Source organism: Tiliqua scincoides, chromosome 15, assembly GCF_035046505.1.
Source record: "Tiliqua scincoides isolate rTilSci1 chromosome 15, rTilSci1.hap2, whole genome shotgun sequence".
NCBI classification, from domain to species: domain Eukaryota; kingdom Metazoa; phylum Chordata; class Lepidosauria; order Squamata; family Scincidae; genus Tiliqua; species Tiliqua scincoides.
The window spans coordinates 722,501-735,000 of record NC_089835.1 but is presented as its reverse complement, the minus strand read 5'-3'; the positions used below and the strand labels follow the sequence as shown (position 1 = coordinate 735,000).

Here is a 12,500-nt window from a genome sequence, read left to right as displayed (position 1 = left end):
ACACAGAGCGCTGCTGGTGTGCCAACTGTGACCATTTCGACCTCAACAGGACTCGACTGTGGTGTTCTGTGCCTTAGTCGGCTCACAGCTGGATTACAGTAAAGCGCTCTGCCCCAGTGAGCCCCTTCAGAAACTTCAGCTGGTGTGAGATGCAGCTGCCCCAGGTCTGGATGGGTCTTACGATCACATCTTTCATTTATAGTTTCTGGTTTGGTTCCAAGGACAGTTCAAGGTGTTATTACCTCTGAAGTTCTCCACAGCTGAGGCCCAGACACACAAAGGACCATTCTTCTCTGTACAAATCTACCCGTCCCTTAAGATCTGGGAGGGACCTTAACTTGCTTGCCCTGCAGCCTTTTGATAATTGGTTGACCACAACACAGAAGCAGGTCCTTCTCAGTGGCAGCCCCCAAAAGTAGCATACATTAAATAATAATAATAATAATAATAATACAGGTATTTCTATACCGCCTTTCTTGGTCCTCAGATTTCTCCTTAGACTTTATTCAAGGCGGTTTACATAGGCAGGCAATTTTTAAATCCCCGTAGGGATTTTTACAATTTGAAGGAAGGTTTCTATCTTTCAAGAAACCACAACATTCAGGTGTTTCTTTTCTTGATCTGGTCGCACATACATTAGTCTCCCTCTTTCTCACTGCTTCACTAGAAGGTGGGGCTTGGCTTTTCTTGCAAGTGTTTTCTGAGTTCTCCTAATTTCCAAATAATTTTTGTAATAAGCCTCTAATAATAACACCTTAATAATCTCCTTCTTTTTTTCCCCTCTCCTTCTCTTCTTATTTTCCTAATAACCCTCTATTTTTCAGTTCTGATTTTGTGTCAAAATTTCTTTACAGATATTGAAGGCCACTTTGAGTCCTCCATAGGGAGAAAAACGGAAAGATTTTCTTTTAAACACACACACACACACACACACACACACCACCCAGCACCTCTCACCGTTGAAAGGGTTGTTGCTGGTTTCAACCCGCTTGGCAATCGCTTTGTCCAGGTCTCGTTTCCGCACACACTGGATCCCCAGGTTCTGGAAGCTGGGAACGGTATTACGAGAGGCAAGGATCAGTCCATTGTTCATTGGAACAAGAGGGAGGAAGACAAGAGGAAGCAGGAACAAAGACAACAAAATAAAAGGCATTCCCTGATCCAAACTGGCTGCTTTGCACAGAGCTGGGTCCTGGGTTAATCTTACTCCTTATTTTCAACACTGGCAGCAGTTCTCCCTGGTTTCCGATTAGTTTTTCCCCTGCCTTTCCCAGGGATGTGGCCAGTGACGGAACCCAAGACCTTCCACCAGTGTGGAAGGGGTTCCACCAGTGAGTTTCAACACTTCTAGAAAACACCAGCGAGGCAGATCCCCTCCCAGAATCTCACCCCCCACTCCCGAATTCCAGGCTGGCTGGAAGCAAGAAGCCTGCTTCTATTCGCACCCCAGGTCTGTGCTCACCTGTGGATGGAGCGCTCTGGCACCAGCTCTGCCTCGTAGTAGCCCTCCTTGCAGTCCTTCCCCACCAGGTCATGTGGGTGGGGGCGGTGAGGGGCCTCCTTGGTCACCAGTGAGATGCGGACCTTGCCCGGACCCACATAGTTGTGGATCTGGGGAGGAAAGGAAGAGGAGAGGGGCGAGTTCACAGGTGAACGTGAAGGCCAAGGAGTCTCTGGTCCCAACCCCCGCCAACCCACAGGGCCCAGAGCTTTCTGGGTTGTGCTTTTCGGGGAGACTCCTGGTCCTCCACAAGTAACGTGGGCCTCACCTTGATGGTGGGGTGGGTCTTGGTGGTGTCTGTGCTACGCTCCCCGGGAATGGAGCCGGCCAGGCGCCCCTCGCACTGGTAGCGGAAGCGCATGCCCCGCTGCTTGGGCTGCTCAATGATCTCCACAAAAGGAGAGTTGTTGGCAACAGGGTCTAAAGGGGAAGAAGGAAAAAAGAAGACACACCTGAAACACCGAGGACCAAAATTTGGCACAGCATCAGCAGTTGTGCTACTCCAGAATCGAAGCAGCTGTACAATACGATGGGTGTTACAATGCAATTCTCAAACTGTGGGCCACGACCCACCAATTCTCAAACTCTGGTGGGTCCCACAAGAGTCACCAATGAAAGCAGAGCGATAGAAAGATCAGATGACGGGCAACCCAGTCCTATGCTTCCCAGTGCCTGCTGGAGCAGTGGTGCCAAACAGCTACCGCAATACCCAGCGGGCACTGGGAAGCTGCCAGGGTCCCGCGCCTGCACCCGCTATTTTGCCGGTGCAGATTGTGAGGAGCTCCAGAAGGATCTCTCCGGACTGGCAGAATGGGCAGCAAAATGGCAGATGCGCTTCAATGTCAGTAAGTGTAAAGTCATGCACATTGGGGCAAAAAATCAAAACTTTACATATAGGCTGATGGGTTCTGAGCTGTCTGTGACAGATCAGGAGAGAGATCTTGGGGTGGTGGTGGACAGGTCGATGAAAGTGTCGACCCAATGTGCGGCGGCAGTGAAGAAGGCCAATTCAATGCTTGGGATCATTAGGAAAGGTATTGAGAACAAAACGGCTCATATTATAATGTCATTGTACAAATCGATGGCAAGGCCACACCTGGAGTATTGTGTCCAGTTCTGGTCGCCGCATCTCAAAAAAGACATAGTGGAAATGGAAAAGGTGCCAAAGAGAGCAACTAAGCTGATTACGGGGCTGGGCACCTTCCTTACGAGGAAAGGCTACGGCGTTTGGGCCTCTTCAGCCTAGAAAAGAGACGCCTGAGGGGGGACATGACTGAGACATACAAAATTATGCAGGGGATGGACAGAGTGGATAGGGAGATGCTCTTTACACTCTCACATAACACCAGAACCAGGGGACATCCACTAAAATTGAGTGTTTGGAGAGTTAGGACAGACAAAAGAAAATATTTCTTTACTCAGTGTGTGGTTGGTCTGTGGAACTCTTTGCCGCAGGACGTGGTGATGGCGTCTAGCCTGGACGCCTTTAAAAGGGGATTGGACAAGTTTTTGGAGGAAAAATCCATTACGGGGTACAAGCCATGATGTGTGTGCGCAACCTCCTGATTTTGGAGGTGGGCTATGTCAGAATGCCAGATGTAGGGGAGGGCACCAGGATGAGGTCTCTTGAGATGCAGGAAGCTGGACTAGATGGGCCTGTGGTCTGATCCAGTGGGGCTGTTCTTATGTTCTTATGAGTCTTCCGGCCAGAGATAAAGTACAGAATCTGATGGAGTTCCACCAGTCCTGCTTCGGTTCGTCCCCCACCCTGCCTTCGTTCTGCCCTTCCCTGCCTCACAGAGGTGGCACCGCAGCCTAGTGGTCTCACCACCCCGCCCCCCAGAATGGTGATGCATCCTCTTCCTGCCAGCGCTGGGCTTGGCGCCTGACCAGCACGGACCCAGCAGCAGCACTCCCTACTCTCTGGGTGCCATAAACATGTTTTGCAACACATTTTACAGCACCCAGTGCCAGCACTAGGTCAGTAAAAGATTGGCTCCTACTTGCCTCAAGCCCTGAGGCTGTTCAAAACTCAGAGAACAATTTTCCAGCAAAGAGCTGAGCTCCTGCATTTTGCTAGCTTGTGTAAATATAGGGAGATTAACGGCTGGAAGGCTCTCACGTCTGCCCCCCCCCATCAATGATAGGTAGTGGGGCAGGTGAAGGCTGGGTCCCATCAGTAAGCCCTCAAGCCTTCAGCCTATTCATGAGGGTTGCCCCATTATAAAAACTGGATCAAGCAAGGATACTTGCAAATAAATAAATAAAATATGACTTGTAAATAAATAATCCCCCCTTGTTAAAAAAAAGTCTCATAGAGCTCGGTGGGTCCCAATAGAGTGTCATTTTTAGAGAGTCATAAGAACATAAGAACAGCCCCACTGGATCAGGCCACAGGCCCATCTAGTCCAGCTTCCTGCATCTCACAGCGGCCCACCAAATGCCCCAGGGAGCACACCAGATAACAAAAGACCTGCAAGGCCTCCTGGGAATTGTAGTTAAGAACATAAGAACAGCCCCACTGGATCAGGCCACAGGCCCATCTAGTCCAGCTTCCTGTATCTCACAGCGGCCCACCAAATGCCCCAGGGAGCACACCAGATAACAAGAGACCTCATCCTGGTGCCCTCCCTTGCATCTGGCATTCTGACATAACCCATTTCTAAAATCAGGAGGTTGCGCATACACATCATGGCTTGTACCCCGTAATGGATTTTTCCTCCAGAAACTTGTCCAATCCCCTTTGGCAACTAGTCCAGGCTAGTCGCCATCACCACATCCTGTGGCAAAGAGTTCCACAGACCAACCACACCTAGAACATTCATTAGCCAACAGGATGAATACCAACCCAAAATCTAAGATAACTAAAACAAGTTCTGATGATATATAAAAAACTAAGATTACTGTGACATCAGCACCTCTGAACTGTATAAGAAACATGAAAAATTCAACACAATTTAAACAATTTTCGTGTTACACAGTGAGACAACCCTACCCAGTGTAAAAAAGGGGACAGTCCGACACATGACAATTGAGAATGACCCCAGCTGGGTATCAAATCTGTTGTGATTTTTAAAGCATTTCTACCCTGGCTTCTTTCCTTTGAGAGATTTAGGCCCAAATCCTTACCAACTTTCTAGCACTGGCACAGCTGTGCCAATGGGACCAGGTGGGTCATCCTGCAGTTGGGTGGCACTCACAGAGCCCTCCTCAAAGTAAGGGAACGTTTGTTCGCTTACCTCGGAGCTACATTGCCCTTATGTCGGTGTTAGAAAGTGGGTTAGGATTGCGCCCAAAGGCACCTTATCACAACAATTAACACATATTGATACAAATAAAACACACTACAGGAAGAGAGACAAAACACAGCAACCATTAAAATGAACAGGGTAGCAAAAAAGGCCAAGTTTGCTCAGAAAAAGGCCATGCAAGCAAGCCAGGTCTTTGACCTCCAGGAGGAAGACAGCCTCACAGTGCCAAGAAAAGGAATTTAGCATTTTAGCGGTCACCGCCAAGAGGAGTCTCTCGTCTGTGCCAATCAAACCCCTGAAAGGTGGTGGTGCACAGGACAGGTAGAGTCACAGAGAGAGACTCTACCTGTCCTTTAGGTATCTTGAACCCAAGCAGTATAGGTTTTAAAAGGTCAAAATCAGCATCTTGAATTGCACCTGGAAGCAATGCAAGTTATGCTTCTAGTCCTCAAGACCAGGAAGCCTGTGCATGTTCATGCAGAAACATGTGTATCTCAGCTGCCACATTCTCTGGTGCAAATTGCAAAACATGCAAAATATAAGGTTAAAGAGTGCCACTGAGAAAGTGCAGAGTGCCTTTCCTTCATTGCTGATGTCAGTGTAACCATCTCCCACCAGGACAGAAGAGTTTCTAGGTGGGTCAACATAAAACTCAGTGCCTCAGACTATTTGCAGAAACTCCCTCCCCCGCAATCCCCCCACCTGCCGTTCTTCTTCCTCTTTCATATCCAATATTAGATCTCTTCTTCACATAATTTCCTTCAGATTCTCCTCCTATTCAGAGTTTAGTCTGAACTGGGCAGAGTCCCAAGAGCCACTTCTAGTGCCAGGCCTCAACCCAGAAATCGGACAGAGTTTCTGAGCACGTGCAGAGTGCTTTTCCTAAGCAGGTTGGGTGTGGGGTTCATGACACTGGGCAGAGGCCGTAGACCAGTGCACTGAGCCCCTGTTTTGCATGCAGAAGGCCCTGGCTCTGAGCGCTTGTAGCACCTCCAGGTATGTAGAAGCAGCAGGTGCAGAGAGCATGAGCATGAAACTCCAAAAATGCTGCCAACCAGCTCAACAATGCTGCGCCCAAAGGAGCAGGGCAGACTCGGTGGACAGCAGCCTCTTAAGCGCCGAGAACATCCAGTCCTGGCCTCCCCCTTGCAGTGAGTTGATGGCCTCCCCAACACCCATTCCAAGGTTGATCACCTTTCTTTTCTTGGGGGGGGGGGAGAAAAACAGAAGAGGACAGCTTGGAGACTCTGCTGGGTGTTTCTGTCCTTTCAGAAGGCAGTGAACCCGGCCAGGGTTGGCAAACAGCCTTTCCCTGAGCTGCAAAGAATCATTTGGCAAGGGAAGGAAGGAATGTTCCAAAATGCCTCTCCTCTCCTCTCTCCTGCCCCCCTGCATGTTCCACTCCACGGCCTCAGCTCTCCGGCAGCCAAGGCGGCCCTCACCCCGCCTCCAGCTGGGGATTTCCCGCTCCCAGCCTTGAAGCAATAAAGGAATTTTGCAGTTTGTCCCCAGCACAGCCCACTCCCGCCGATGGCAGCGGCCGCTGCTGCTCCTCCGCGGGGGCAGCCCTCCCCGCACAGGCTCCACCTGTTTATTTGGCTTGGCAGCACCAGTCAGCCCAACTCCTTCGCAGGGAGGAAGAAACCCCCAAAACAAAGAACTCTCCCATGGCGGGGGAATTCCCTGGGTAGGGAGGGGCCTGCAGCACAAGACTCTCCTCCTGAAGAGGCAGTGACCTCACCCTCCCTGGACAGGAAACCGGGCATGTGGAAGACAAGGCGCCTCTGTGTCAATGCGTGGGTGTCTGGTGGAATTGACGGGGGGGGGGCGGTCTAGAACTGGGCAGCTAAGCCACTTCTTCGCTTCAGTTGACATAAGTTTCCTTTTGCCTCTGGACTCTCCACTCCAAAACCTTCCTGCCTGTCCTACAGATGCCTTCTGGCCTTGTAGAGCCTGGAGGAAGGTTTTAATCCCAGCTCCACCGATAATTCCCCTCCCCTCCCCACACACACAGAACTGCCAGCATCCCAACTGCTTCCTTCCGGAAATGTATGTAAACATTCCATGACATCACACCAGCTCAGCCAGTCAGGGTGGGAAGCTTCAACCCAATAGCCAAAAGCAACAGGAAGCAGGAAATGGACCAGAAGAGGGAGGAGAAAGAGAGTGAAACAATGGAAATGTTCTAGCCGCCACTCTCTTCTCTTCCATGAGTTCACTCTCTCCCCCCTACTTTTTTCCAGTGGGTGGACAAGAAGTAGTGCAGGTGAGACCAACGGCTGGAGCGCTGGTGGATGTTACAAGAATGGTTTTCAGTTTAGATTTTTTGCTTTAATGCTGACTTCCTAGCCCCCCCTCCCACTTTTTCTTTCATTACTGTTTCGTTCCCTGTTTCTTAAGTCCCTCAGGCAACCCCGTGACGAAAAAGTGGGATGTAAATGTTTTAAAATAGACATTAATAAAAAGATGGGCGTACAGCCCTCCATTTCAATGCCTGAGGCAACCACCTCAACTGGCCTCACAGGTGGGCCGGCCCTATATGGGCTGTTGTGGATACCTGCAGAGGATCTTCTAGAACAGCGGTCTCCGAACTGTCCTGTGGCTTCTGCAAGGGTTAGCTTTCTGAGTGTGGCATCAGGGCAGTGAAGCCTTACCGTCCCCCCGTCTCCAGTTTTCACTGCCTACCTTAGCACAAACATTGCAGCCACTTCCACTGGCCATCACCCCAGAAGGAACCGCGCCCCGATTTCCAAGGGGAAGCAGCTGCCCCCCCCCGTAAATTCTGGCGCATTGGAGCTGGTCAGGGGTTTGGAGGCCACTGTTCTTGAACAATTAGAATTACTGGCTGCATAAAAAGGGTGTGGGTGTGGTTAAGTAAATGCCTCTGTCTGCTTTAGTACTGCTGCTCAAATGCTGCTGTCTCAAATTTAGTACTGTCTGCTGTCTCAAATTTTTTAATGAAGAGGTTACTAAGGAAGAGCAGGATAAATTCTGCAAATGTTGGGAGTAAGAACTGCTGTATCCTCTCGACACAAAGACAAAATCACATCCTCAGAGTCCCCTTTTAAGTGTCTAAATATTCTGCTTCTCTAAACTCAGCGGCACAAGGTTAAAAATAACGTCCAGGTGGCTTGAAATTCAGCTGCAACTCCACCAACAACCGCAGCGGAGTGAGAAGTCAGGCACTCAGCCTAACAAAGGCAACCCCACAGAGCGCGTGCCATTCCTGGGTGCCACCACCGCCTCTCTTTCAGTGACAAAAACAACACTGGATCAAACCACCTGGCAGGGTGACACCAGACACATCTTTGCATATGTGATGCTGTAATCAACACCATGTCGACAGGAGGGGCTGTCGCTCAGTGGGTAGAGTCCCTAATTTGCATGCAGCAGTTCACAGGTTCCATTCCTAGCAGGCTCTTCAGGTCTGGCAGAGGAAAATCCCTGCCTGTCACCTGGGAGAGCTGCTGCTGGCCGGTGCTCCACAATGCTCAGACAGCCAGACCACGGGTCAGATTCTGTAAGAAGCGTGTCCTGTATTCCTGACACTCTCCTGTAGCTACATGCTGGATGGATGACTGAAGTGAGACTCAGGAAGAATTCTCCACCGTTACCAACACAGAGGGAATCTTGATACAAGCTTCCCAAAGACAAGGGAACCAACGACAGATTCCATGCAGGAAATAACCACTGCAGAACATTTTTTGTAAAAAAAATACAGCAAGTTCTGGAGACAGGAGGCAACAGGGGGGTGCAGAGAGGGGTCTCTTTGGGGCAGTGCTGAAATAGACACGGCTTCATGAGGCTCTCTGGATTGCAAGGATGAATCGGAAACAGGTGTGACACACCCAGCACAAGCTCCTTTGTCGTCACCCTCAATGGCCTCGACAGCCTCTACACACACATCCCGCTCTGAGACTGCCCATGGGAAGTGTTCAGCACCATACCTTATTTGGTGGGCCGCTATGAGACACAGGAAGCTGGACAAGATGGGCCTGTGGCCTGATCCAGAGGGGCTGTTCTCATGTTCCTGTGAGCTGAAGAATGTGAAACGGAAAGCAGCACTTTCCTTCATTCCCTCCCCTGTTTCTACTACTGTTTCTGCCTACACTGGAAGCGCCGTGGGGCAGGGGCCTGTCCTCTCACTCTGTGCCTAAACAGTCAGGTGCATTGTTGACGCAACACTATCAGACACAGAGAATCAAAAGCACAGCGGAATATGCCACGTACCTTGAAGGCCCCAGCTGGTTGGAAAGATCAACGGTAGGAAGTCTGGGGAGGAAGAGAGAATCTGTTAGGAATGGTCAAGAGCAGGAAAAAGCTGTTTTCTGTCCCAGGGAGTGCAACCCCCCCCCCCCAAAGCAAATGGAGCTGCCTTTGCTTTGCCCTGCCCTGCCTGCTTCCACTACCATCATATCAGTAGTTGGCCTATCAGGTGTTGTCCACTCTATGCCAAGCAACCCTGGCAGGTTTGACTTAAAAACTAACCATCACCTTTCCAACCCCTCAAAGGAATCATCAGGGCAGCTTTCAGGATCAAAGCAATCAAACCACTTCAGAACAGAATAACCCCACACCAGGCGCTTCTAACGGAAAATGGAGCAACAACCACAGCCAGGCAAAAATGGAAAAGGCTGCAAAAAGCAACACAGGTGGGGACGAAAAGGACAAACGACCCAGAAAGGCATCTTCTAAAAGCTGGCAGTGATGGAGCCAAGTGGATCTCATGGGGCAGGGAGTTCTGCAGGCGTTGAAAAGGTCCTGTCTACCGGCTACACTTCTGGGAGCAGCAGGATGTGGAGCAGGGCCCCTGGTGGCGAACACAGCACGCAAACAGGCCTGCGTGGGAGGAGACAAACCTTCAGGGATCCAGGACTCAGGCCACGTCAGCGCATGGAGATCTATGTGCATCTGTGATAGCACCACACGGAACGACCAGAAGCTTTTGCCAAGAGATGCTGCGGGATTTTTCTTAGAAGCTGCTACAGCGTGTGCCCCCATATAGTAAGGCAATTTAGTGGCTGGATAAGGCAGGCCTATCAGACTTGGGCTCAATGGCAGCATCTCTGTCAGACAACAGGGGCAAGGGCTGATCAGGGCTAAGTGCTGAGATTGCACAGAACAAAGAGAGATGGGAAAAGCTGATGCAATCCCTGCCCAGGATGATGCAATGACGTTCCTCAGGGATGATGTCATGGCCTTTCCCATTGGCTGACAGGAGTATAAATGGCCAAAAAGCACAATCCACTATATGGGTTGTAGGAGTGAGTTGCTGCAGGAATCTCTGCTGGACGGACACCCGACTTGCTGACTACTTGGACTGCTTGCTGGACGGCCTCTGCTTGCCGATTTCTGGAACTGCCCTCTACTTGTAAAGACTGCCTATAAATAGACTCTGGTGCTGGGACTTCCCTGAGTCTTGCCTCTTTTTTTGGCCTTCTTCCCTGTGCTCTGAGCATCACACACTTGCGCTTCTGTGTTTTGCCCATTATCTCTAACAGAAGCATGTAGGGCACAGGCCCTGAACCTCCACTACACTTTCTAATTGCTGCTTTATTTTAATCATTGTCATCCCCTAGCATTTAAAATCTGCCCTCCTCTCTGGCCCAAACTGGAGACCAACTAACCTCATAGGGGTAAGGTATATGGAGAAAGGGGCTTCAGGTCATTCCTCAATCAGATTTTTTGCAGTCTGAATATCATGGACTGTGAGAACTGGAAGGGGACCTCAGAGGTGACCTAGACCAACCCCTGCTCAGTGCAGACAACTGTTACAGCACCCTTGACAGGCAGCTGAGGAAGCGCCCACAGCTGCACAAGACAGACTGTTCCTCACGTCTAGTCTAAATCCACTTCTCTGTCGCTTCGACCCACTGGTTCCAGTCTTGCCCTCAGGAACCACAGAACATCAGTGCTGCTTCCCACCTGCGTTCTCCTGCTCGCTGGATTAGAACAGGAAGGGAGGACTGGAGCAGAAGAGGAAGTGCAAAGGAGAAAGCTGGGCTAGAGCTTCACTCTCCACCACACTTCCCCTTCTACTCTCTCCATGTCTCAGACCCAGGAAATGGGAAGTGAGGAGGGAGGGGCCAGGACACTTGATCTCCCCCATTCATCTGCTGCCTGAGGTGCCTGCCTCAGTTGGCCTCATTGACAGGCTGGCCTGGCTTACCCATTTTCTAATAGACATGGAGAAGGCCAAGAGGAATAGGGAGAGCATCTGAGTTTTGCGCACTGACCACTGGAGGTCTGACTCAGTAACCTCTCCAGTTTCTGCGATCTCAGCAAAATGGCCCTCAACCTCTGACCAGATTCATAAGGACTAGAAACTTGTTTCGCGACAGGCTCACTGCAGACACACACAACACTCGGCTGCAAACACAGACTGCACCCTTTTCCATCTATCAATTATCACGGAGCGTTTCATGTGTGCCCAGCCAGACTGCCACCGCCTTCCCCCCTACAAAGAGAACAGTCCTGGCCCGATTTGCACATGCATTTTTTCCTCTGCTGAAGCCCAGCCACACCACACCACTCGTGCACCACTGGAAATACCAGAAAAAGTCAAAGTCACGTTTTAAGAACCAGCTCTGTCCCAAGCCGAGGGATAGCTCAGATTCTTGAGCATCTGCAAACAGGTTTCAGAGGTTGAGATTTTTTTCTAAAATCCAAAACAGCTCCACTGAGAAATGACAAGAGCCCTGCTGGATCAGGCCTATCTAGTTCAACTTCCTGCCTCTCACAGCAGCCCATCAGATTTCTCAGGGAACACACAAGACCTGCATCCTGGTGCCCCCCCTTGCATCTGGCAATCTATTTACCCTCCCACCCCCCAATGAAGACACCAGACTGCACTTAGGTTTAACTTTGGGTCACTTTATTAAACACAAGTGACCAATTTTTAAAACATGAAACCCGATTTCACCCTCACCATTTGCATTCGAAATGTTTTCATCCTGCTTTCCACTACAAGTCACAGACTATCACTATGAAAACACAGAACCATTGAAATAAATGAAAGACAACTACAGGTCAGCCTATTTATACACGGATTTTTTATACACGGATTTGACTCAACACGAATGGCCCCTGCAAACGAGAAGGAATGTGCTGATCCCTGCAGAAGGGGAAAATGCACCCCTCTAAAATCAGTTTAAAAAACTGAACAGTCCTTTAACAATAGCCTTGTTAATGAGGGAGGGGCAGCTGGCGGACAATCCAGCAATCCTTCTCCCTCCAGCAGACCCCTCCCTGCCCCCTGAGCACGTGAAAGAAAGGTGATCGCTTTGCACTGGTGAAGGGAGGGGCTGAGTAAAGCTTTCTAAGCTCTTGGAGGCAGACTGGTTGATGAATTGTCTTCTTAATGACTCTTATCAAAAGGTCAGCAAGGCTGTTTTTAAATCACCAGAGCAAAGAAACTTTGTTTTTTAAATGGATTTGCTATAGTTTTGCCATTCACGTGAGTCTCAACCTGTAATTCACAAAAGCAAAAAGTGACAAGAACTCCAAAAAAAGGCCCAAAGACTCTGGCTGAAGAGGGGTGTCCTTAGTGCCTCGAAGGGAGATCATAAACTTCTTGAGGCAGGAAGTTCCACATCTGGGGGGCCATCACTGGCAAGACTCCATCCGGCATGCCAACTGGGTCAGGATCAAACAAGTCACCTCCTGTCACCTAACCAAAGATCTCAACCGATAGGAAGCGGTTGTGGCAGAAGGGCACCCCTGAAAGATGCAGAGGGCCAAACTGGAGA

At 50.0% G+C, this 12,500-nt stretch overlaps 1 protein-coding gene across 2 annotated transcripts in view; it reads right to left on the bottom strand.

Annotated features, from left to right (window-relative positions):
• The window catches only part of RELA (RELA proto-oncogene, NF-kB subunit), a 34,933-nt gene that overhangs the window by 10,960 nt on the left and 11,473 nt on the right, over positions 1–12,500 (bottom strand). For both annotated transcript variants that reach the window (XM_066610254.1, XM_066610253.1), the window contains exons 2-5: positions 8,983–9,024; positions 1,770–1,921; positions 1,463–1,611; positions 958–1,049 (exon numbers count right to left, since the gene is read on the bottom strand). In XM_066610254.1, the coding sequence (XP_066466351.1) occupies positions 958–1,049; positions 1,463–1,611; positions 1,770–1,921; positions 8,983–9,024 (435 nt within the window). The remainder of the gene's footprint in view (positions 1–957; positions 1,050–1,462; positions 1,612–1,769; positions 1,922–8,982; positions 9,025–12,500) is intronic.